Source organism: Aotus nancymaae, unplaced genomic scaffold (genome assembly GCF_030222135.1).
Source record: "Aotus nancymaae isolate 86718 unplaced genomic scaffold, 86718_ANA_hifiasm-v0.15.2.pri h1tg000049l, whole genome shotgun sequence".
Classification (NCBI taxonomy): domain Eukaryota; kingdom Metazoa; phylum Chordata; class Mammalia; order Primates; family Aotidae; genus Aotus; species Aotus nancymaae.
In genome coordinates, this window is record NW_026988463.1 from 4,187,232 (window position 1) to 4,210,418 (window position 23,187).

A 23,187-nucleotide genomic window follows, 5' to 3' on the forward strand; every position below is an offset into this window, starting at 1 on the left:
GGAGGCTGAGGTAGGAGGATCACTTGAACCCAGGAGGTGAAGGTTGCAGTGAGCCGAGATCACACCACTGCACTTCAGCCTGGGCAACAGAGACTCTGTCTCAAAAACTAACAATAAAATAAAATAAAGGACCACACCGATCCCCAGTAGGATGCAATACCCTTGTGCTATTATTATCACCAATTTTCAGAAGAGGAAATTGAGGCTTAGAGGAAGTGGTTTGTCAGAGCTGGAACTGACCTCTGGCAGACCAACTCCAGGACCTGAGCACTTGAACACTATACCAAGGTGAGGTGGGGAAGGGTGGAGGGGAGGGTGAGGGCGGTGGGGTTCCCCTTCTAGAGGAGGAGAGGATGAGGTTCAGAGAGGTTATGCAAGCCCAGGAAGTGGCAAAACCTAGGAATTAACCAAAGCCTGGGGATCAAGCAGGGCCCCTGACCACCTGTGTCCTTTTCCTGGTGTTTGGAATCAGTGGCTTGCTTGTTCCTTCTCTCCGCACCTCCCACCAAAGAGCCACTCCCCAACCCCAACGCCATCTTCCAGCTTTTTGTTTTGAGATGGAGTCTCGCTCTGTCTCCAGGCTGGAGTGCAGTGGCACGATCTCACCTCACTGCAACGTCCACCTCCCGGGTTCAAGTGATTCTCCTGCCTCAGCCTCCAGAGTAGCTGGGACTATAGGCATCTGCCAACATGCCCAGCTAATTTTTTTATTTTTAATAGAGACAGGGTTTCACCATGTTGGCCAGGATGGTCTCAATCTCTTGACCTCGTATTCCGCTCGACTCAGCTTCCCAAAGTGCTGGGATTACAGGTGTGAGCCACCTTCTCAGGCCCCTTCCCTTTTTTTTTTTTTTTTTGAGACAGTCTCGCTCTGTCGCCCAGGCTGGGGTGCAGTGGCACAATCTCAGCTCACTGCAATCTCCGCCTCCAGGGTTCAAGCAACTCTCCTGCCTCAACCTCCTGAGTAGCTGGACTACAGCCACCACGCCCAGTTAAATTTTGTATTTCGAGTAAAGATGGCTTTCACCATGTTGGCCAGGATGATCTCAATCTCCTGACCTCGTGATTCACCTGCCTCGGCCTCCCAAAGTGCTGGGATTACAGGCATGAGCCACGGTGCTCAGCACATCTTCCATCTTTACAGAATACTCAGAGTAATCCCAGGGAACGTGAGGACTCCAATTTCTCATCCCAACACACGAGCTGAGGGAGTTACTGTGCTCACACACACCCCGTTCCCTTTGGAGGGCCCAAGGAGCCCCCCCTACTCTAGACAAGGTATCCCTGCCCGGGGCTTCAGGCCAGCCCACACCCAGGAGACTGAGAATCTAAAAAACAAAGTACAAACTTTATTTTGTTTCTTTACAAAGGCACGGTGGCCTCTTGGTTTTTTTCTCCCCACTTTCTTAACAAAATATAATAGCTTCTCCTTGAACACGAAGACCTCAAAATTGTAAAAAAAAAAAAAAAAAAAAAAAGAAAAACGTAACAAAAACAGAAAGCAAAACCAAAAAAAAAAAAATACCAACAACAAACAAAACAAAAAGAAAGAGACAAAGACATTTTTGGGGTGGAAGATGAGACCCGGAGGCAGAGGTGGAGGCTGGGGGGTGGGAGAGTGGAGAATTCTAGTGCCGAGATGGGGAGGGGGAGGGGAGCAGAGCAGCAGCAAACCCCAACCGAGAAGCAACGGAGACCCCTGGGCCCCCAGAACGCCCCAGCCCAGTCTGACCCCCAACCCATGTAAGTGCTTAAAGGAGAAAGAAGAAAACCCAAAAAGAGGAGGGAAAAGGGATTGAAGACTGACAATCCCAGGCTGGCTCTGGGCAGGGAAGAAATAACTTGGGGTTTTGTTTGATTTTCCCTGTTCTTAAAAAACATGTTTAAAGGAAAAAATGCTTTTTGGCAGAGAGAGGCAGGCACCTCCGTGTCAGCTTCCCCCAGCCCCCGGGGCCGAGGCCCAGCCCTGGGGTCCCGATGCTCCCACACGCTCTGAGCCACCCCAGCCCCGGGACCTCGGGTTGAGTGGCTTCATTCAAAGGTTGATTTACAGTATTGAAAAAGAGGTCATAAAAGAGACCCAAATGACATCGTAATTTTGTAAAAATTTCTCACTCATTCACCCTCATCTCTCCCTGTGGCTGCCCCGGCTCCCTTGAGCCCCCAGAAGGGAGAGGAGGGCTGGGGGGGTAGTCAGGGAAGCTCCCCGTCCCCTGACGGTTCCTCCCGGCTCTGGTCCATGGCATCACTGTCTGAGGCCTCGGAGTCAGAGGCAGTGTCAGAGGTGGGGGCCTCTTGGCAGCTGCGGACCGGCTTCACGATAACAGCTCGCCTCTGCTCCTCCTCCAACTCCTGCTTTTCCTGGGTGCCCTCGATGTGCTGGATTGCCTGGACAGGGACGAACCAATGAGGAGGCTCGGCAGGGGACACACAGCCAGCCAGGAGGCAGTGGGGGCCCTCAGCCAGCCACTGTCTCCCCTAGAACACACATCCCAGAAATAAGCCGTGCAAAGCAGCAGGGGAGGCCCGCCAGACTCTACGAAAAACAAACTCTTTTACCTTTTTTTTTTTTGGAGAGAAGATCTCACTATATCACCCAGGCAAGAGTGCAGTGGGCATGATCATGATCATAGCTCACTGCAGCCTCAGATTCCTGGGCTCAAGTGATCCTCCTACCTCTGCCTCCCTAATAGCTGGAACCACAGGAGTGCACCACCATCCCCAGATAACTTTTGTATTTTTGGTAGAGATGAGGGGGTTCTTGCTGTGTTTTCCAAGCTGACCTCAAACTCCTGACCTCGGCAATCTTCCTGCCACAACCTCTCAAAGTGCTGGGATTATAGGCGTAAGCCACCATGCCCGGCCCAGGAACACTTTCAAAACTCTTCTGTTAAATTGAAACACCCATTCTGGGAAGAAACAATCCCAGTGCTGCTTAGAAATTATATGTTTCTTTCATATGTTTATGTTTGTTGTGTTTTTTGGAGACAGAGTCTCACTATGTCACCCAGGCCAGAGTGCAGTGCTGCAATCTCAGCTCACTGCAACTTCCGCCTCCCAGGTCCAAGTGATTTTCCTGCCCCAGCCTCCAGAATAGCTGGGATTACAGGTGTGTGCCACCACGCCCGGCTAATTTTCCTATTTTTAGCAAAGACAGGGTTTCATCCTGTTGGCCAAGATGGTCTCGAACCCCTGACCTCAAGTGATCTGCCCACCTGGCCTCCCAAAGTGTTGGGATTCCAGGTGTGAGCCTCCCTGGAATATGTTTATATATTTTAAAGCTTGCCTACTAACTTATTAAAGGCCTTTGTTATTAATTGCATTATGCAATTTGCAAGGTTTATGAGCAACTGAAATTCAGGGAGATTGATGGATTTTTTTTTCCTGTCTTGCTTTTTTGGTTGGGTTATTTATTTACTTATTACTGATTTCTGAGGTTGGGTCCCTCAAGGGGTCTTGTTCAAGGCTGAGTGCAACTATACCTTCAGGCTTGAGCCACAGAGTTCCTCCTCTGTAGGAGGCCCAACTGTCATGCACAGCCCTGACCCCTGTATCCCCATCCAGGTCCTCGGGGATGGAGGTGAGACAATGCTTTGGACCAGCCCCCGGAGCTGGATGCAGCAACTCTGTAACCAGGGGACTCTGGGAGCAAAGGACCCTCTCCGGAAAACCCACACTGTGGGAAAGGACCGTCTTCCCGGCCAACCCCTAGTGACATGTAGGCCCTGCCTAGGTCTCTGGCCCTCATATTCTCCGCTTGCAGATCCAGGGAGGGAGCCCCCAAGGCTTCCAGCCTTCCACCCCCTCCCACCCAAGCACCATCTTCCTCCTCTACCGCTCCTCATTTTCTAGTCTAAAGAAGAGAAAGAGCCTGTTCCCAGCGTATGACCCCTACAAGCTGCCCCTTTCCCGAGCCCAGGTACCTGCACGATGGTGTCCAGATTTTGCCGGGATGTGGAAACAGAGTTGATGACTGAGGAGGGGCCCATGGTGACAACGTTGATGTGGTGGGAGGGAGGGGGAGGCGGTGCCGGCACGATCACTGTGGGGTGGTGGGTGGGGGCGGGAGCGGGCAGGAGCTGCAAGACAGAAGTCCTCAGCCTTTCTCTCAAGGCTTCTCCCGGCCCATCCACCTCCCTTATTCATGCAGGACCAGCCCGTGTATAGCTCCCCCGCCCCCTTTATGTTAAGAAACAGAGGTGAGATGGACTACAGAGAGGCTTCCAGCCATCCAGCATCCCCCGCCCGCTCCCCAATCCCCAGAGCCTGCTCCCAGGCACCTCCTGCTCACCTGGGTCCGCAGGTGCTGCTGCTCCCGCTCCAGCTTCTCCTGGTGCAGCAGCCTCACCTGTTCCTGCTGCTGCTGCAGCTGCACCTGCTGCGCGATCACCTTGAGCTTTTCTGGGTACATGTGGGCCTCCAGCGAGCGCACCTGGAGGCAGGACAGCCTCGGCTCAGGGGCAGGCTCGGGAGCACACCCTGCCCTGTCAGTCCCACAGCGGGTCATTCACTCCTGCTGAAAACCCTACCACCAGGCGGGCCCCCCTCAACAGAGGCCAGAGCATTTCCAGAGACCTTCAGCCCCTGCCGCATCTCACCTCCCACCTCAGCCTCCACTGTACCACTGGACCATGCTCCCTCCTGTCTAAGCCTTTGCCTATGCCGTTCCCTCTGCCGAGAACACCTGTCTCTGCCCTTTGGTTAATTATGAGACTCAACCTCCCACTTCCATGGAGAAACCATGGGGCATCCCTTGGAAAACCAGGTCAAACCCCCTCCGGATGCCACAGCTCCAGCCTGGCCTTCATCATGGTTAAGTGCTTTGTTTTTGGTTTTTGTTTTGAGACAGGGTCTCCCTCTGTCACCCAAGCTGGAGTGCAGTGGCACAATCACAGCTGACTGCAGCCTCCACCTCCTGGGCTCAAGCGATCCTCCCAGCTCAGCCTCCCAGGTAGCTGGGACCACAGATGTGCACCATCACACCTAGCTTTTTGAGACAGGGTGTCACTCTGTCACCCAGGCTGGAGTGCCATTGTGCGATCACCGCTCACTGCAGTCTCCACCTTCTGGGCTCAAGCAATCCTCCCAGCTCAACCTCCTGAGCAGCTGGGACCACAGGCACACCCCACCACACCTGCCTGATATTCATATATTTTTTGGTGGAGATAGGATCTCACTAGGCTTCCCAGGCTGGTCTCAAACACCTGGGCTCTAGTGATCCTCGCACCTCAGCCCCACAAAGTGCTGGGATTACAGGTGTGAGCCACCATACCCAGCCCATCAGGGTTACATTTTTGAGGTCATTTGACTAATCTCCCCCATCCCGACGCAGATGGTGACCCCCGAGGGCAGGGACGTGTCTGGCTTGCTCGCCACTCCTAAGCCTGGCACCGCAGCAGGTGCTCCGGTAAATAGGGTTCAACCAAGGGCAGCAGAGCATTACAGGGGGGACCCCAGGCTCCGCACCCGCTGCACCACGCGCCGCGCCCAGCAGAGGGCGCTGCCTCACCTGCTCCTCCAGCATCATGCGCACCGAGCGCTCCTTGTCCAGCTGCTGCCGAAGCTCAATCATCTCCCGCCGCAGGTCCTCCGCCTTCTCGTCCTCCCAGATGTCCGGAGAGCCGATGCCTTCGTCCTTGTCCTCTGCCCGCCGTCGCTTGGGGGACGAGCCGCTCAGCTCCTGGGGACCCCAAGGAGTCGGTCAGTGTGCCTGACACCTCGGTACCACCACCACGGAGATTGAGGCTCCATCGCAGCCCCCCAAAACTGCCCAATATAGGTGGATCTTCATTAGGGAGCCCCTTCTGCAAATCCAACAAACCAGCCAAATGCCAGGAGAATGGGCTGCTGTCCAGAGCAGTCACCTGGCTCATTCGATCCCACTCCACCGCACTAGACTGATGGGGAAACTGAGGCTGGGGCAGGAAAACAAGTGCCTGAAGTACTTGCCAGTGGACAAGAAGGGGCCTGCAGCCACACCTGCATCCCAGGCCCATGACTGGGTCCTGGGATGCCCATGCCAGGAGAGGGAGCCAGGAAGGAGGGCTGGGCGCACCTGGATGAAGCGCTTGAGCTGTGTGTTCTGCTGCAAGAGCCTGGTCTTCTCCTGCTCCAGGGAAAAGATGTACTCGGCTGTCTGCTGGAGAATGGCTGCCTGAAGGCAGGGAAAAGCCAAGAGTCAAGCTGGCAGTGTTTACCAGAGCTCACTTTTCTCTCCCAGAGGGAGTCTGATGCCTCCTCCAGGAAGCCCTCCCTGCTCTCACCCACCTTGCTGAGCTTCTCTCCGTCTGTGTGGGGGATGAGGGTCTTGAGGGACTGGAAGCCCGCGTTGATGCTCTGCATGCGCCTCCGCTCGTTGCTGTTGGCGATCTCCCGTCGAATCCGCCGCTCCTGGTCCCGCTGAGTCTCCGGGGTCAGTGGAATGTTGGCAAGGCTGCCAGAGAGGACAGGAACAGGCTCGGCCAAAGCGCCCTCTTCATCATTCATCTCCAGAGGGCCCCAGTGGAACCTGCATCCCGCCCCTGCTGCAAAAGATGCCAGGCCACCCCCAGAGGGTGATGGAGGGGTTCTCTCTGGGACACCCAGGTGGACTGAATAGGCTGGCTAAGGGTAAGATAGTCTGCTCAGAACCCAGCGAGGGCCAGGCACAGTGGCTCACACTTGTAATCCCCGTTCTTTGGGAGGTCAAGGCCACAGATCATTGAACCCAAGAGTTTGAGATCAGTCTAGGCAACGTACTGAGACCCTGTCTCCACAAAAAATAAAATTAGCCAGGTGTGGTGGCGCACGCCTGTAGTTCCAGCTACTCAGGAGGCTGAAGTGGGAGGGCTGCTTGAGCCCACAGGTGGAGGCTGCAGGGAGCTATGATCGAGCCAGTACACTTCTGGGCAACAGAGCAAGACCTTGTCTCAACAACAATAAAAACCCAACCCTCCTTGGCTTCCCTCACGGGGAGCAGTTTCTTCTCCCCAACAGAATTTCCAGTGTGTCTGAGCATCAAAGCACCCAGGAGCTTAGAGACTGTGCAGACGACGGGTGCTGGCCCCAGTGGTGTCTGACTAGCAGACCTGGTGGGGCCCAGAAACCTGCATGGTGTGATTCTGATGCACGTAGGACAGCGACAGTCAGGGACGCTGTCCCGCTCCTGGGACACTTGAGTGACCTGCTGGGCGCCTGGAGCACCTCTTCAGCGTCTCAGGCTTTGAATCCCAGGACTGAGGAAGACGTCCCCACTCCCTTCCTACCCTCACGGCCACGCCTCCAGCCACAAGCCCCAGCTCCACTACGCTGAGACTTCACACACCTCACACAGGACAAGACAGATACCACTCACTCCCCAAAAAGACACGAAGCCAACAACCCCTGCAGACAGTGCTCCCCGCAGCCCACCCACTCCAAGAGACAGACCCACCCTGTGCCGGAGAAGCGAGGCTCCCAGCATGCTGTGGGGAGCGCTACTAACCCTTGCAGGAGCAGCGGCCAGTGGAATGAGAAGGCAGCCCGGGGGAAGAGGGCGTGGCTGCCGCGTGGGGGCGGGGCTTCCGGCGGGGGCGGGGCTGCGGGCCAGCGGGCAGAGGCGGCGGTTGTGGGCCCAAGGCCACGCTCCCGAGGGTTGGGCCTGTGTGTGGCCTGGAGGAGGCATGTCTCCCTCCCTGGACCTCCCCTGCAACTTCCCCCGCCCCTGGCCTGATGGCTTCCAGATGCTGGGCTCCCAGCAGAGGCCGCCGGCCCCACCCGAAGCCGCAGCCCCGGCCTCTTCCTGAGGGGCCCTCCCGGGGTGCCCTGTTCCAGGACTGGGCCAAGGGGGCTCACGCCCTTGAATCTGGGAGAACAGGGAAACGGCTCAGAGCAGCTCTTGCTCCATTGGCGGGGCCAGTCTGGGGTCAAGGGGCTGCCAAGTCTAACTCCCCTGCTGTGGCCCCTACGCCAATGGGCAGGCGGAAAAGAGTTTGCATGGACCCAGGAGAAAGCACATCTCCAACAGCTGGAAACAGCCGTGGCCTTCCTGGCCCCACGCATCCTGCCCCATCTGTCCAGCCTTGGCTCCCTGTGGGACCCTGGACACATCCCTGCCCCTTCCTCGGCCTGGGCTTCCTCTCCCAACAGAGAAGTGGGCGACTAGAGTCTGGATGCAAATCAGCCTCCTTCCGGCGTCATCAAGCCAAGCCCCTCCTCCATCAGGACCCAAAGTCCCACGGCCTGTCCCCAGGGTGTAAGTGGCTCACAAGGCCTTGAAATGTCAGTGCGGCAAAAGGGGCCCAGGCCCCCCACTTTCCATGGGAGACTTTAGGGTTCAGAGCAGGGAGAGGCATGGTTTTAGGGTCAGTCCGCTGGATGTCAGGGCCCTCACTTCTCCCACTTCCCCTGCCTGCAGTGGGGCTGACGGGGGCACTAGGGCAGGCCTGCTGCACAGCTGTGTGTGGCCCATCCTTGGGGTGGAGTCCAGGCTTCCAGGTCTGGCACAGCCTCAGACTACACCATCTCTGAGAGGCCAGCAGGCCAAGGGGACTAGGACTGCTCTGCAGTGATGGCTTAAAGCTGGGGCTCTTTGCAGGTAAGAAGTGGGAAGAGATGTCCATAGGAAGCCACAACACAGGGTAAGTGCAATCTGGGGGCATCACCATTCCCACAGGAGATGTGGGGAGAGACCCCTGCTCACCCAGCCCCTGGGCCCCTCCTGGCAATGTCCAAAGGTCAGAGCTGACCAGGGCCTGGGGGGAAAAGGAAGCACTAAGTCCAGCCTTGGGCCACCTGAGAGCTGGCCCTCCTGGAGGGTCCACAACAGAGGGACACATCTTTTTTTTAAGTTTTTGGTTAGAATTTTCTCACTCAATTGTCACAATCTTCCTGAGTCAGATGGCCTGAAGACTCCTGTGTAAAGAGGCGGGCACAGAGGCTTGGGTAGGGATCAGCTGCAGCTAGTGCTGGGACTTGAACCCTGACCCCAGAGCAGGTGTCAGGCCATAGAGCAGAATGAGCGCTGACCATCCCACAGAGCCAGATGCCCCAACCAGCAGATGACAGTTATCCCTGTAAAAGAGAGGACCAGGCCCGGCACAGCGGCTCACAGCTATAATCCTAGCACTTTGGGAGGCCAAGGCAGAAGGATCGCTTGAGCCCCAGAGTTCAAGACCAGCCTGGGCAACATAGTGAGACCCCATTACGACAAAAAAAAATTAAGAAATCAGCTAGGCATGGTGGCATGTGCCTATTGTTCCAGCTACTCAGGAGGCTAAGGTGGGAGGATGGAATAAGCACAGGAGGTTGAGGCTGCCGTGAGCTGTGATCATGTCACCGCACTCCAGCCTGGGCAACAGAGTGAGACCCTGTCTCAAAAAAAAACAAACAAGGACCAGGCATTCAGAAAGCACTGTAATCGTGTAACTCTTTTTATTATTCACAGACCTCGTTTACATTTTTCCCTGCCTGATTCTCACAGAAACCCAGTGGGGTGGCTGACATTACAGTGAGCAAGCAGTGCAGGTTCCTGGGAGGGGAGGTGATACTCCCAAGGTCAAGCAGCCAGACCCCGCACAGCAGGCACCTGTAGATGCCAAACCTCCCCTGCCCCACCCACTGACGCGCCTCTAGTGACCCCTACTTCAAACAGCCCGCCAATTACCAGAAGCAGGGGGTGTGACTGCAGGCTCAGCCATCACTCCTGCCCTTCTGAACACACATGGGACCAAGCCCACAAGGGACTTGTCCAAGGTCACACCCAGCAGTAGGGCAGGGCAGGGTGCGAACAAATGCACCCTCCTGCACCTTCCGGCCCAAGTCCCACCAACAACTCTGCTCTTAGGAGCTGACCCTCAGCCTCTTCCTTCCCTTCCCCACAAGGCAGCCCACTAACTGGGGAGGTCAAAGGAGACCCAGTCCCGAAAACCCCAGCCGTATGTTCCACAGGAAGAGGCGCTGGGGCTGGGATCAGGGGCCTGTGTCGCCTCCTCCTCTGCACCGGAATCTTCCAGCACAGCTTCTCCTGCCTCTGTCCTCTCCAAAGCCCTCAGCCCAGTCTCCTGGCTCAGAAAACAGCTGCTGGCTAACCTAGTGCTTAACTTAGGTTAACTTAGGTTAAGCACTATCTTAAATCCAATAAAGCAAATTTCTCCCCAAAGCTACAGTTGCTCGTGGGGACCTGAATCTGCCACCAAGACCCTCAATTAATAACTCACCTAAATTGCCCTGGAAGTACCAGCCGACAGAGTCCTTTAATAGAATGCGTGCTAACCAGGGCTTCTGATTGGTGGAATAGGAGCTAACCAAGGGCTGTGATTGGTGGAGTGCGCTAACCAGGAATTCTTATTGGTGGAATGCTGGCCAACCTGGGCTTCCGTTGGCTGACCAACCAGGGGTTCCTGTTGATGAAGGTTGGTTAATTGAAATTTCCAGGTGATATTGCACTGGATACAGTGGATTTTTCTGCAAATGCCTGGAAAGTTTCTGATAGCTCTTTCGGGGGTTTGCATTTACAGTTACGGTCTGTAAAGGTCCTACACACACACAGTAAATAAAGATCCACTACCCTCTCCCTGGCCACTTCAGACTCCTACAGGTGAGAATCAAAGGTGGCAGAAGTCCATTGACCTCGAGGTTCTCTCTCTCTCTCTCTTTTTTTTAGACTGAGTCTCGCTCTATTGCCCAGGCTAGAGTCCAGTGGCGCAATCTCGGTTCACTGCAACCTCCACCTCCCGGGTTCAAGCAATTCTTATGTCTCAGCCTCCTGAGTAGCTGGGATTACAGGCGTGCGCCACCACAACTGGCTAATTTTTTTTTTTTTTTTTAAAGACAAAGTCTCGCTCTGTTCCCAGGCTGGAGTCCAGTGGCACAATCTCAGCTCACTGCAGTCTTGGCCTCCTGAGTTCAAGCGATCTCATGCCTCAGCCTCCCGAGTAGCTGATATTACAGGCACCCGCCACCATGCCCAGCTAATTTTTGTATTTTTAGTAGAGACAGGGTTTCACCATGTTGGCCAGGCTGGTCTCGAACTCCTGACCTCAAATGATCCACCCACCTCGGCCTCCCAAAGTGCTGGGATTACAGGCATGAGCCACTGTGCCTGGCCACACTGAGGCTCTCTTACTTTTGGAAAGCCAGCCTCCTGCAGCCAACCTGGGGCTGCCCCAGACTCAGGAATAAGGCAGGTCACTGAGCAGCCAATGGACAAGGAACAAAATTTGGGCACCAGCCTTGGATGCTAAGGCCAGAGCCGCCACCTCTACCACCACAGCACCCACAAAATCTAACGAGACTGACACTGGCATCCCAACCAGACACTCGGGGGCATGGGCATGCCCTTCAAGTCTAGATCTGTGCCAGGTACTTATCCCTCCTGCCCAGCCCAAGGCCAAGTACCCCCAGTCCCTCTGCACTCGCCTGCCCAGTTCCAGCCTCAAACTGGCCACTGAGAACTTTCATTTCACACTGCCCTGAAGTAACTCACACACCTCAGAGTCACTTAACGTCGACACAGTCAATGTGGATAATCCACATGGGATTCTCCCAAACCCAAGAAAGGAGTAAGACACTCGTCCTTCTCTCACCTAATGAGCCAGAGGTTCTCGTCCATGCTCCATCCCCACTGCTGCTACACTAGCCATCCATACTCTGCACTCTGACCTGGCCAGTCTGGTGCCATTCCCCTCGGTCCCAGAACACACCATGCCCAGGCTGTTCCCATCGGAAACATCCCAGCCTCCTTCCCTTCCCCAAAGTTCCTCCAGACCATCAGTGAGAATCCTGCACTGGGCTCAAGTGCAAAAGGTCCAGCCTTGCCACTTACTAGCTGTGGAACACCAAGCCCCAGTTTCCCCCATCTGTAAAATATGAAACACTGCTTCATGTCACAAGGTCATGGTGAAGTTTAAAAGAGATCAAGAAAGGCCAAGAGTGGTGGCTTATGCCTGTAATCCCAGCTACTCAGGAAGCTGAGGTGGGAGAATTGCTTGAATGCAGGAGACAGAGGTTGCCATGAGCCAAGATCACGCCACTGCACTCCAGCCTGTGCTACAGAGTGAGACTCTGACTCAAAAAAAAAAAAAAAAAAACAAGGTTGGGCACGGTGGCTCACGCCTTTAATCCCAGCACTTTGGGAGGCCAAGGTGGGTGGATCACAAGGTTAAGAGATCGGGACCATCCTGGTCAACATGGTGAAACCCCGTCTCTACTAAAAATACAAAAATTAGCTGGGCATGGTGGTGCACACCTGTAGTCCCAGGAGGCTAAGGTGGGAGAATTGCCTGAACCCAGGAGGTAGAGGTTGCGGTGAGCCAAGATCATGCCATTGAACTCCAGCCTGGGTAACAAGAGCAAAACTCCGTCTCAAAAAAAAACCAAGATGCAAATGGAGACCACCATATACCTGTTTTTAAGACTCTGAATGTCAGTGGCCTGGCACCGTGGCTCACATCTGTAATCCTAGCACTTTGGGAGGCCAAGGTGGCTAGATCACCTGAGGTCAGGGATTCAAGACCAGCCTGGCCAACCACCATGGTGAAACCCTGTCTCTACTAAAAATACAAAAATTAGCCAGGCGTGGTGGCACATGCCTGAAATACCAGCTATATGGGAGGCTGAGGCAGGAAAGTGACTTGAACTCAGGACAGGGAGGTTGCAGTGAGCCGAGATAGCACCACTACACACCATTCTGGGTGACAGAGTAAGACTCCATCACACACACAAAAAAAAGACATTCAGTCTTCTTCTTCTTCTTTTTTTTTTTTTTTTGAGATGGAGTCTCACATTACTGCCTAGGCTAGAGTGTAGTGGTGCCATCTCAGCTCCCTGCAACCTCCACCTCCTGGGTTCAAGCGATTCTCCAGACTCAGCCTCCCAAGTAGCTGGGATTACAAGCACGTACCACCATGCCCGGCTAATTTTTGTATTTTTAGTAGCGGGCTTTCACCATATTGGCCAGGCTGGTCTCAAACTCCCAACCTCATGATCTGCCCGCCTCGGCCTGCCAAAGTGCTGGGATTACAGGCGTGAGCCATCGCGCCCAGTCCTGAATGTCATTTTAAAAGCTACCAGCCCCTTCCCATACCCATGGCTGATTTTCACAGGTGCATCTGTTTTCCAGGACCTGAGAACCGTTAGGCGACGGGTCCAAACCTGCAGCTTTCGTGGGCATCACTGTGCCCTACAGTACCCTCCAGTAGGCCTGGGAGACAGAAAGACAGGGAGATCCCTGCTGGTCACTGAGGCATGGAGCAAAGCCCACCAGCTTGACATGACCCAGAGAAGCAAATACATCTGACCTGAAGGTCCTGCCTGACACACACATTTGATCCCCAATGGGCTTCCTACCTTACCCTGCGGCCCCTACTGAACATAAACAAATCCAGGCACCCCCAACTCCATGCCTAATGCACAGCTGACAACTCTCTTGCAATGGATGTCTCGGTGCCCAACCCTGGACAAAGGCCCTGCACCCTCAAGCCCTTGGCTTATCAAGATCCAGCTATCCTGGGGGACTGCTGGCATCCTCCAGAGGGGGTCTTGGGGCAGGGATAAAGTGAAGCCAGAATCTTAGGGGGCCCTAGGAGGACTCACCTAAGGTCTAGGCATGGCAGCCAGAGGGCCCCTCTGCCCTCACCCTGCCCAGGATCAGGCCCAGAATGTCCTCCCCAGCAGGCGCAGTGGCTCAACCGCACCTCCACACTGCCCAGCCCAGCCCTACAGCAGCCTGTAACCCCAGGACCAGGGTTGAAGTTCCAGCTCCACCACTTGCTGTGGTGGTCCCCTCCCTAGTCTCTCTGTCCTCCTCTTTACATGGAATCAAGACACTTTTGACTCATAGAAAGATTATGACAACTCGATGAGAAAATTCTAGCAAACTGAGGCCCCCAGAACATAAAAAGTGCTCAAGAATATTTTTTTACTTATTATTACTGGGCCCTCCAGGTGGGCCTCGTGCAAGGGCCAGCCCTCGGGGCATCCCTGCCGGCTGCCAGACCCATCAACTGGTCCAAGTCTAGGTATTGACTGGGAACTTCAGAGTAGCTTTAAGATGGGGACCCTTGGGGCAGAGGGTTGGGTGCGACTGTCTACACGTGTACAGCAACCTTCCCTCCAGGCCGGATTCTGCACCCACTAGTGTCCACCAGCCTGGGCCACACCGGCGGGCTCCTCCTCCCTCAATCCCCGCCCAGACTGCCTTGGGCAGCAGAGCACGTGGCTCCAGCCCTGGGGAGCCATTTCGCTCCTGGAGCAGCGCGGCAGGAAAGGGGCCGCAGGTCCCAAACTTGTGCACGCCGAAGAACGCACACCTCCCCAACACCCTGCCCGGCGGGTTGTTCAAAATGCAGAGCTGTCCGGGCCCCAGCGACCAGAGCTCCAGGCGTGTGCATTTTAACAAGTGTCCGGGGCGGTTTGGCTGTGTGTGGTCCTTGAATCTATCACCCTTTGGATTTAGAGCAACCTAGGACCAAGCTTGCAAACTGGCTTCTGGGGAGGCCTGCGGACCTCGGGCCACCCACCCAGCTGGGGGACCGGACGCTTTCGGTTTACGGCAGCGGGGAGGGGCGTTGGATGGGAAAGTTTGCAGAGGAAACCCACGTGCTGCGGGAAGCTGCCCTGCGAGACTAGAGGCGGCCTCAGGTGTCCCCTCCCCAAAAGGCCTGCCCACCTGGCCTGCCTTGCCCATCGTGCCCGCTGGGACCGAGCTTTGTGCAGGGAAAGCGTGGCCCACGAGCGCCTACAAATCCCACAATGCTGCACCCGCAGGACACAGAGAACTACAGCTCCCGCGAGGCCGCGCGCAGAGGTCCGCCTACTCCAAGAGGGCTGCAGAGTCACGTCCAGGCCTCGCTAGTAAACAGCGCCCGGGCGCGGGCGGGCGAGCCAGCAGCAGCCAACGTGCCCCGGGCCGCGGCGCCCCTGCCGGCCGCGCGGGCCCCTTGGGGCCCGCCCACCCCCCACCCCCACACGCAAGCACGCCCCCGACCCCGCTGCAGCCCCGCTCTGCAAACACGCACAGTGCCCGGCTCCCCGCCCCCACCCGTGCCGGGAGCCGCGGCATGGCTGCATTGTAGCCGCCCTCGCTACGGCCCCACGCGCGCCCCGGACCCCCAGACCCCCTTGAATGGGGGCGCCCTAAGATCGCGAGGAAGGAAGGAGAGGAAGGAAGCCGCCGCGGGAGGGGGGAAGAGGAAGCGCGGGGGGGGAAGGCCACCAGCACCAAGCATGGCCGGGACTGCTGCAGAACCACGTGGGTCTGTTTGCAATTTACAAACGTCGCGACTCGCCCGCCTGCAGCGGACAAAAGTGGTCGGGGCCGTTCGGGGCCCCCATGCTCCAAGGGAGGAGGGTCCCGGGGCGGCGCAGACCCGGTGCGCGAGGCTGCAGCGGTCCCAGCAGCTAAGAAAGGCTAGCGGGGTCGGCGGCGCGGGCCATGCGTGCGCACACGCGCGCCCGCCCGGGCGGGCTGGCCGGGGGCTGCAATGGTAGGAAGGGGGTGGGGGGAGGAGGAGTACACACCTACAGAGCCCTCCTATCACTTCTTTCTCTGTTTTCCTGAAATGTTGCAAAGAGGGCACCTTCTGAGTGGGCACCATGAAATACTCCATAGCGATCGGCCCCCCTCCTCTGCACGAGCCAGTTCCCGCGATCAGCCGGAGAATGCAAGATGGAAATCCGAATCAAAGGGCAGCGCCGGACGGAGGTGCAGAATCGGCCGGTCCCAGATGCTGGCGGCGGCGGCGGCGGCGGCGAGGGGAGGGAGGCGGGCGGGAGGGGCGGGAGGGAGGTCTCTCCGGCCTGCCTCCCCGGGTGTGTGTGTGTGTGTGTGTGTGTGTGTGTGTTTGCAGCTGATCAGATGTCTGTTTCAAGGCGGGAAACAGCTGGTGAAAACTCAGCACTCCCCCGGCCTCCTTCCGCGGAGTAAGGAATTGCATGTAAACAAAGGACTATTTGCAGCGCCCCCCAGGCGGCGCGAGGCCGGGGCGAGAGGGGCGCGGGCCCCCGAGGGCCCGCTGCAGCCGGGGTCTGCAGGCCTCTCGCGGGGCACAGGGGGCCGGGGACCGCGGGCCGACTGGGGGTGGCGCAGCGTGAATGGAGCTAGCTGCGGCCGAGCTACATGCGCCACTATGGGGTGATGAGGTCCATCAGCTGACAGGTTGGCAAGCGTTGCAAAAAAAAAAAAAAAAAAAAAAAAAATGGCCAGCCACCGCGCGGGGAGCCCAGCCCGTGCAGCCCCGGGTCCAGCGGGGACTGCCCAGTGCAGGGTCCGCGCACTCGGCGGGCCCGCGGGGAGAAGGGGGCGCGGCTGGGTCGGGCGTGCAGCGGCTACGGGAAAGGCGGCCTGAGGTTCGCGCTCGGAGCTTCTGCTTTTTCACCATTGCAACTGCACACAGCGGAGCCTCTCTGGTGTGCTCCCTTCGAGCTGAGCCCAGGGCCCCCTGGAAACTTGCGTCACAGCCACCGCTTCCCACATGTAACTTGGGGCTGACTTCGGAGGCCGGCCAGCCTCCTCCCTCCCACCCTGCCTAGCTGCCAGTCGCTGGCCGCGCGTCCGGGGCTCCGAATCCTGGGAATCCTGGCCCGGCGAGGGGACGGCAAAGGGCGCCAGGGATGCTGGGGCCGCCCTAGGAAGCCGGGGGCCCAGGCGGGGAGGAGAAGGTGGAGGCGGGCCCGAATGGCTGCGTCCCCTGGACTCAGGCTGCCAGTACGGCCGGGAGGTCTGCTGGTTGCCGCCGGGTCGCCTGGTATTCCCCTGACCCCCACTGTTCCCTCCGCGGGCTGAAGGCTGCAGCTTCTCATTCATGACAAAGCCCGTGCGGGACTTGCCCCTCCGCCAGGATGCGCTCCCCACGAGGGGGTGAGGACGTGGGGCGGGGACGGGGACCCTGGCGGTGAGCTTCCAATCCTCCGCTCCCACGCCCCACCTTCCGACCCCAGGCCCTCCCTGGCTCCTGGAGGGTTGGCTTCTGGCTCAGGAAGCCCACGCCTGCCTTGGAATGTCCTGGATCCTGCCTACCGCCTTCCAGGTTCCCCCTAAATCGCGCCTCCTAATTTGACGTATTCCTAGTACTAACAATAGTTACTGTTATTATTGGGAAATATTATTAAATGTTGCCAGCACCCAGTGGATGCTGAGCAGTTTTGCATACACGCGCTCCAATCCTTAAAGCAACCTGTTAGGCAGTTTCTCTAAGTACAGATCCCAGGCCACTTGACAAAAAAAAGTCCCTGAAGTCTTACTTTATTTTTATTTTTTTTTAAAAAATAAGCCAGGCGCAGTGGCTCATGCCTGTAATCCCAGCACTTTGAGAGGCCGAGGCTGGTGAATCACCTGAGGTCAGCAGTTTGAGACCACCCTGGCCAACATGGAGAAACCCTGTCTCTATTAAAAAAAAAAGAAGAAGAAGAAAAGAAAAAGAAATAAAAAAATTAAAAAATAAATAAAATACTTTCTCCTGTTTTTCTTTTATTTATTTTATTTTTTTTTGAGATGGAGTCTTGCTCTGTCACCCAGGCTGCAACCTCTGCCTCCCAGGTTCAAGCGATTCTCCTGCCTCAGCCTCCTGAGTAGCTGGGATTACAGGCGTGCACCACCACGCCTGGCTAATTTTTGTATATGTAGTAGAGACGGGGTTTCACCATATTGGTCAGGCTGGTCTTGATCTCCTGACCTCGTGATCTGCCTACTCGGCCTCCCAAAGTGCTGGGATTACAGGCGTGAGCCACCACGCCCAGCCTACTGTTTTTCAGTAATAAAGATGGGGGTCTCACTATGTTGCCCAGCCTGGTCTTGAAGTCCTGGGACTCAAGGAATCCTCCTACCCCTACCTCCCAAAGTGCTGGGATTACAAGCATGAGCCATGGATGGTCCTAGCGGGAAGCCTCTCTTTAACTGCCCCTGGTGAGCAAGTGAACAAGCTATTCTTCTTTTTTTTTTTCTAAGACGGAGTCTTGCTCTGTCACCCAGGTGCGATCTCAGCTCACCGCAACCTCCGCCTCCTGGGTTCAGGAAATTATCCTGCCTCAGCCCCTGAGTAGCTGGGATTACAGGCATGCGCCACCATGCCCAGCTAATTTTTTGTATTTTTAGTAGAGACAGGGTTTCACTATGTTGACCAGGCTGGTCTTGAACTCCTAACCTCGTGATCCACATGCCTCAACCTCCCAAAGTGCTGGAATTACAGGCATAAGCCACTGTGCCCAGACTCTCTGGTCCAACTTTGTCTCCCAGAGAAGAGGGATTGTGCTTTTACTCTTCTCTCTTCATAAAGGATGGCACAGGGCTGGGCACATGTCTGAACTACATAGTGATCTGCAAAGCTGATGTCCCCACAGACAGCCTTAGCAGAGAGGATGAGAGGGCGACCCCGGAGCTGCCTGCCCACACTGAACTGGGTAGTAGGTACCCATCCCCAATCCTATGAATCAAGGAAGCCTCCCCAAAGCAGTGCCATTTGGAGTCCAGCCTGGGGGGTAGCAGAGAGCTGCTTTTTCATTTGTCTTGGAAGTCATTTCCAGACCCACACAGACCCTGGTTCCTGGGGCAAGAGTTGAGGTCACAAAATGTAAACGAGTGCCAGAAAGCTCAGCACCTAAAATGAATTATGTCAGGGCTTTTTGTTGATGTTGTTGTTTGAGGCAGAGTCTCACTCTGTCCCCCAGGCTGGAATGCAGTGGCGCAATCTCAGCTCCCTGCAACCTTGCCTCCCAGGTTCAAGTGATTCTGAGTAGCTGGGACTACAGGAGTGCGCCTCATGCCATGGTAATTTTTGCATTTTTTTTTTTTTTTTTTGAGACGGAGTTTCGCTCTTGTTACCCAGGCTGGAGTGCAATGGCGCGATCTCGGCTCACCGCAACCTCCGCCTCCTGGGTTCAGGCAATTCTCCTGCCTCAGCCTCCTGAGTAGCTGGGATTACAGGCACGCGCCACCATGCGCGGCTAGTTTTTTGTATTTTTAGTAGAGACGGGGTTTCACCATGTTGACCAGGATGGTCTCGATCTCTTGACCTCGTGATCCACCCGCCTCGGCCTCCCAAAGTGCTGGGATTACAGGCTTGAGCCACCGCGCCCGGCCAATTTTTGCATTTTTTATAGAGACAGGGTCTTGCCATGTTGCCCAGGCTGGTCTCAAACTCCTGACCTCAAGTGATCACCAGCCTCCATCTCCCAAAGTGCTGGGATTACAGTCATGAGCCACCACACCTGGCCTCAAATTATGTCTTAATTTAACTTCTTAAAACATCAAAATTGTCTGGGCACAGTGGCTCATGCCTGTAGTCCCAGCACTTTGGGAGGCCTAGGTGAATTGATTGCTTGAGCTCAGGTAGTTCAAGACCAGCCTGGGCAACAAGGCAAGACCCCATCTCTACAAAAAATGTAAACGAATTGGCCAGAACTGAGCACAGTGGCTCACGCCTGTAATCCCAGCACTTGGGGAGGCCAAGGTGGGCAGATCACAAGGTCAGGAGATCGAGACCATCCTGGCTAACACAGTGAAACCCCATTTCTAGTAAATAAATTGAGTAAAATTTGTTAAAATTAAAATTAAATTTTGTAAAAATAGCTACTCAGGAGGCTGAGGCAGGAGAATCGCTTGAACCCAGGAGGCGGAGCAGTGAGCTGACATTGCACCACTGCACTCCAGCCTCAGTGACAGAGACTCCATCTCAAAAAAAAAATTAGCTTGGTGTGATGGTATAGTCCCAGCTACTCAGGAGGCTGATGTGGAAGGATTGCTTGAGCCCTGGGAGGCTGAGACTGCAGTGAGCTGTGATCGTGCCACTGCACTCCAGCCTGTGTGACACAGCGAGACCCTATCTCAATAAAATAAGATAAATTACTATCAAAAATCCATGGTGAACACACCATCCACATTTTAATGACAGGTTCAGTGTTACTGATTTTTCCCTTTCCCTCCAGCTTCAGTACATCTCTGCGAGGCACTGTTGTAAATTCTTTGAATTCAAATGGCCAGGCACAGTGGCTCACACTGGTAATCCCAGCACTTTGGAAAACTGAGGCAGGAGGATCCCTCGAAGCCAGGAGTTGGAGACCAGCCTGGACAACATAACTACATAAGGTCTTCACAAAAAACTTTTAAAAAATTACCCTGGCATGGTGGTCCATGCCTATAGTCACAGCTACTTGGGAGGCCGAGGTAGGAGGGTTGACTGCAGTGAGCTATGATCACGCCACAGCACTTCAGCCTAGGCAACAGGGCAAGAGCCTGTCTTAATGATAAAATTCTAAAAATTCAAAGACTGAGTCAGGCATGGGGGTTCAAGCCTGTAATCCCAGCACTTTGGGAGGGAGAGGTGGGGGGATCACTTGAGGTCAGGAGTTTGAGACCAGTCCAACCAACATGGTGACACTCTGTCTGTACTAAAAATACAAAACTTAGCTGGGCATGGTGGTGGGCACCTGTATTCCCAGCTACTCAGGAGGCTGAGGCAGAAGAATCACTTGAACTTGGGAGGCAGGGGTTGCAGTGAGTAGAAACCACTGCACTCCAGCCTCGGCGACAGAGCGAGACTCTCAAAAATAAAAAAATAAAAATTCAAAAGCTGATTCAACATTGATTTCTTTTTCTTTTTTCTTTTTTTTTTTTTTTTTTGAGACGGAGTTTCGCCCTTGTTACCCAGGCTGGAGTGCAATGGCGTGATCTCGGCTCACCGCAACCTCCGCCTCCTGGGTTCAGGCAATTCTCCTGCCTCAGCCTCCTGAGTAGCTGGGATTACAGGCACGCACTACCATGCCCAGCTAATTTTTTGTATTTTTAGTAGAGACGGGGTTTCACCATGTTGACCAGGATGGTCTCGATCTCTTGACCTCGTGATCCACCCGCCTCAGCCTCTCAAAGTGCTGGGATTACAGGCGTGAGCCACCGCGCCCGGCCCCGACATTGATTTCTAATATTGATCTATTATAAATCAATAAATGTTTGTAATTTGTAACTGAGATATTTTGCTCATTATAAATTTTTGGCATTAATTTCTTTTCTTTTCTTTTCTTTTCTTTCTTTTTTTTTTTTTTTGAGACAGGGTCTTACTCTCTTGCCCAGGCAGGAGTGCAGTTGTGATATCATAGCTCATTGCAGCCTTGAACTCCTAGGCCCATGTGATCCTCCCAGCTCAGCCTCTCAAGTCGCTGCAACTACAGGCACACCACCATCATGCCTGGCAAAGTTTTAAATTTTTTGTAGAGACAAGGTCTCACTATGTCGCCCAGGCTGCTCTTAAACTCCTGGACTCAAGCCGTCCTCCTGCCTCCGTCTCCCAAAGTGCTGAGATTATAGGTATGAGCCACTATGCCTGGCCAATTTTGATTTCTCTAAAGTATTGTGTTAAAATTTTGTGACTCAGCTGGGCACAGTGGCTCATGCCTGTAATCCCAGCACTTTGGGAGGCTGAGGCAGGAGGATCACAAGGTCAGGAGTTCAAGACCAGCCTGGCCAACGGTGAAACCCCATCTCTACTAAAAATACAAAAAATTAGCCAGGCGTGGTGGCAGGTGCCTGTAATCCTAGCTAATTGGGAGGCTGAGGAAGGACAATCATCTGAACCCAGGAGGTAGAAGTTGCAGTGAGCCAAGACTGCGCCACTGCAGTCCAGCCTGGGCAACAGTGCGAGATTCCATCTCAAAAAAAAAAAAAAATTGTGTTAATCTTGATTAGTGAGAGGTTTGGTGCCCTCTTTAATTTTGTTCCCCAAGCAAGTGCCTCCCTCCAGTTACCCTAGCCCCACCCTACTGTTTGTGATTCCCGAATCTACTGAGGGCTCACTGTAACCCGGGCAGAAGGCAGCAGCATCAGGGCTGCCCGTCAGCCTTCTGGGATTCCCTTTGTGTCCCCGAGGAACATGCGCATCATTCGCACAGCCCTGGAGAGGGACTGTCCAGTCAGCCCTGGCTACTTCCTGTGTTAACCCATCCTGAGTTGACCACACGGAAATCAAAGCAGAAACACTGCCCTGGAGAAGCTCCCGACCACATTGCAGCGACAGGGGCTGTGCTCAGGAAATGATGACATTTGGAGATGACATATGCCTTAGGGCCACAAAACCATATGCACTGAAGGACGTCTCCAGTGCCTGAAAAAAGTGAATGAATGAATGGCAGCTGGAGCAAGCGAGTCTGCCTCTGGCTCCTCCCCTACAGAACTGCCTTGACCAGGCTAGGTGCTGTAGCTCACGCTTGTAATCCCAACACTTTGGGAGGCCAAGGCCAGCAGATCACCTGGGTCAGGCATTAGAGACCAACGTGGCCAACATGACAAAACACCATCTCTACTAGAATACAAAAATTAGTCAGGCGTGGTGGAGTGCGCTTGTAATCCCAGCTACTCTGGAGGCTGAGGCAGGAGAATCGTTTGAACCCAGGAGATCAAGGCTGCAGTGAGCTGAGATTGCGCCACTGCACTCTAGCCTGGGCAGCAGAGTATCTCAGAAACAAACAACAACGAAATCAATCAATAAATGAGGAGTCAGCGAGTTTTTTCTCTAAAGGACCAGATAGTAAATATTTTAGGTGTTGCAGACCATGTGGCCCCCTGCAAGCACTCAACTCTGCCCCTCTGGCTGGAAAGCAGTCCTAGATGGTGTATGAATGAATGAGCATCTCTGGGTACCAATAACACTTAGCTTATGGACACAAATGGAATGTTGTATAATTTCATGTGCCACAAAATATCGTTCGTTTGGCTGCTTTCCAACCATTTGAAAATGTAAAAGTTCTATGGCCTCTGTAACAAGTTACTACAAGCTTAGTGGCATAAAACAACACAGATTTGGCCAGGTGCCAGTGTTCACGCCTGTAATCCCAACACCTTGGGAGGCCGAGTTGGGTGGATCATGAGGTCAGGAGTTCAAGACCAGCCTGACCAACATGAAGAAACACCATCTCTACTAAAAAAAAATACAAAATTAGTGGAGCATGGTGGTACATGTCTAATCCCAACTACTCGGGAGGCTCAGGCAGGAGAATTGCTTGAACCCTGGAGGCGGAAGTTGTGGTGAGTTGAGATCGCACCATTGCACTCCATCCTGGCGACAGAGCAAGACTCTATCTCAAAGAAAAACAAAAAAACATAGATTTGACCAGGAACCATGGCTCATGCCTATACGCCTATAATCTCAGCAGTTTGGGAGGCTGATGTGGGAGGATCACTTGAGGCCAGGAGTTGGAGACCAGCCTGGGCAACACAGGGAGATTCCATCTCTATAAATGTGTGTG

At 54.7% G+C, this 23,187-nt stretch overlaps 1 protein-coding gene across 1 annotated transcript; it reads right to left on the bottom strand.

The window, feature by feature from the left end:
• Positions 1-1,327: 1,327 nt before the first annotated feature.
• TFAP4 (transcription factor AP-4) lies at positions 1,328-15,689 on the bottom strand. The gene is made up of 7 exons (XM_012441978.3): positions 15,478-15,689; positions 6,268-6,433; positions 6,056-6,154; positions 5,510-5,680; positions 4,292-4,432; positions 3,924-4,079; positions 1,328-2,388 (listed from the first exon to the last, which is right to left on the bottom strand). The coding sequence occupies exons 1-7, from the start codon at positions 15,564-15,566 to the stop codon at positions 2,194-2,196; spliced, it is 1,017 nt and encodes a 338-aa protein (XP_012297401.1). The 5' UTR covers positions 15,567-15,689; the 3' UTR covers positions 1,328-2,193.
• Between the last annotated feature and the right edge of the window lie 7,498 nt (positions 15,690-23,187).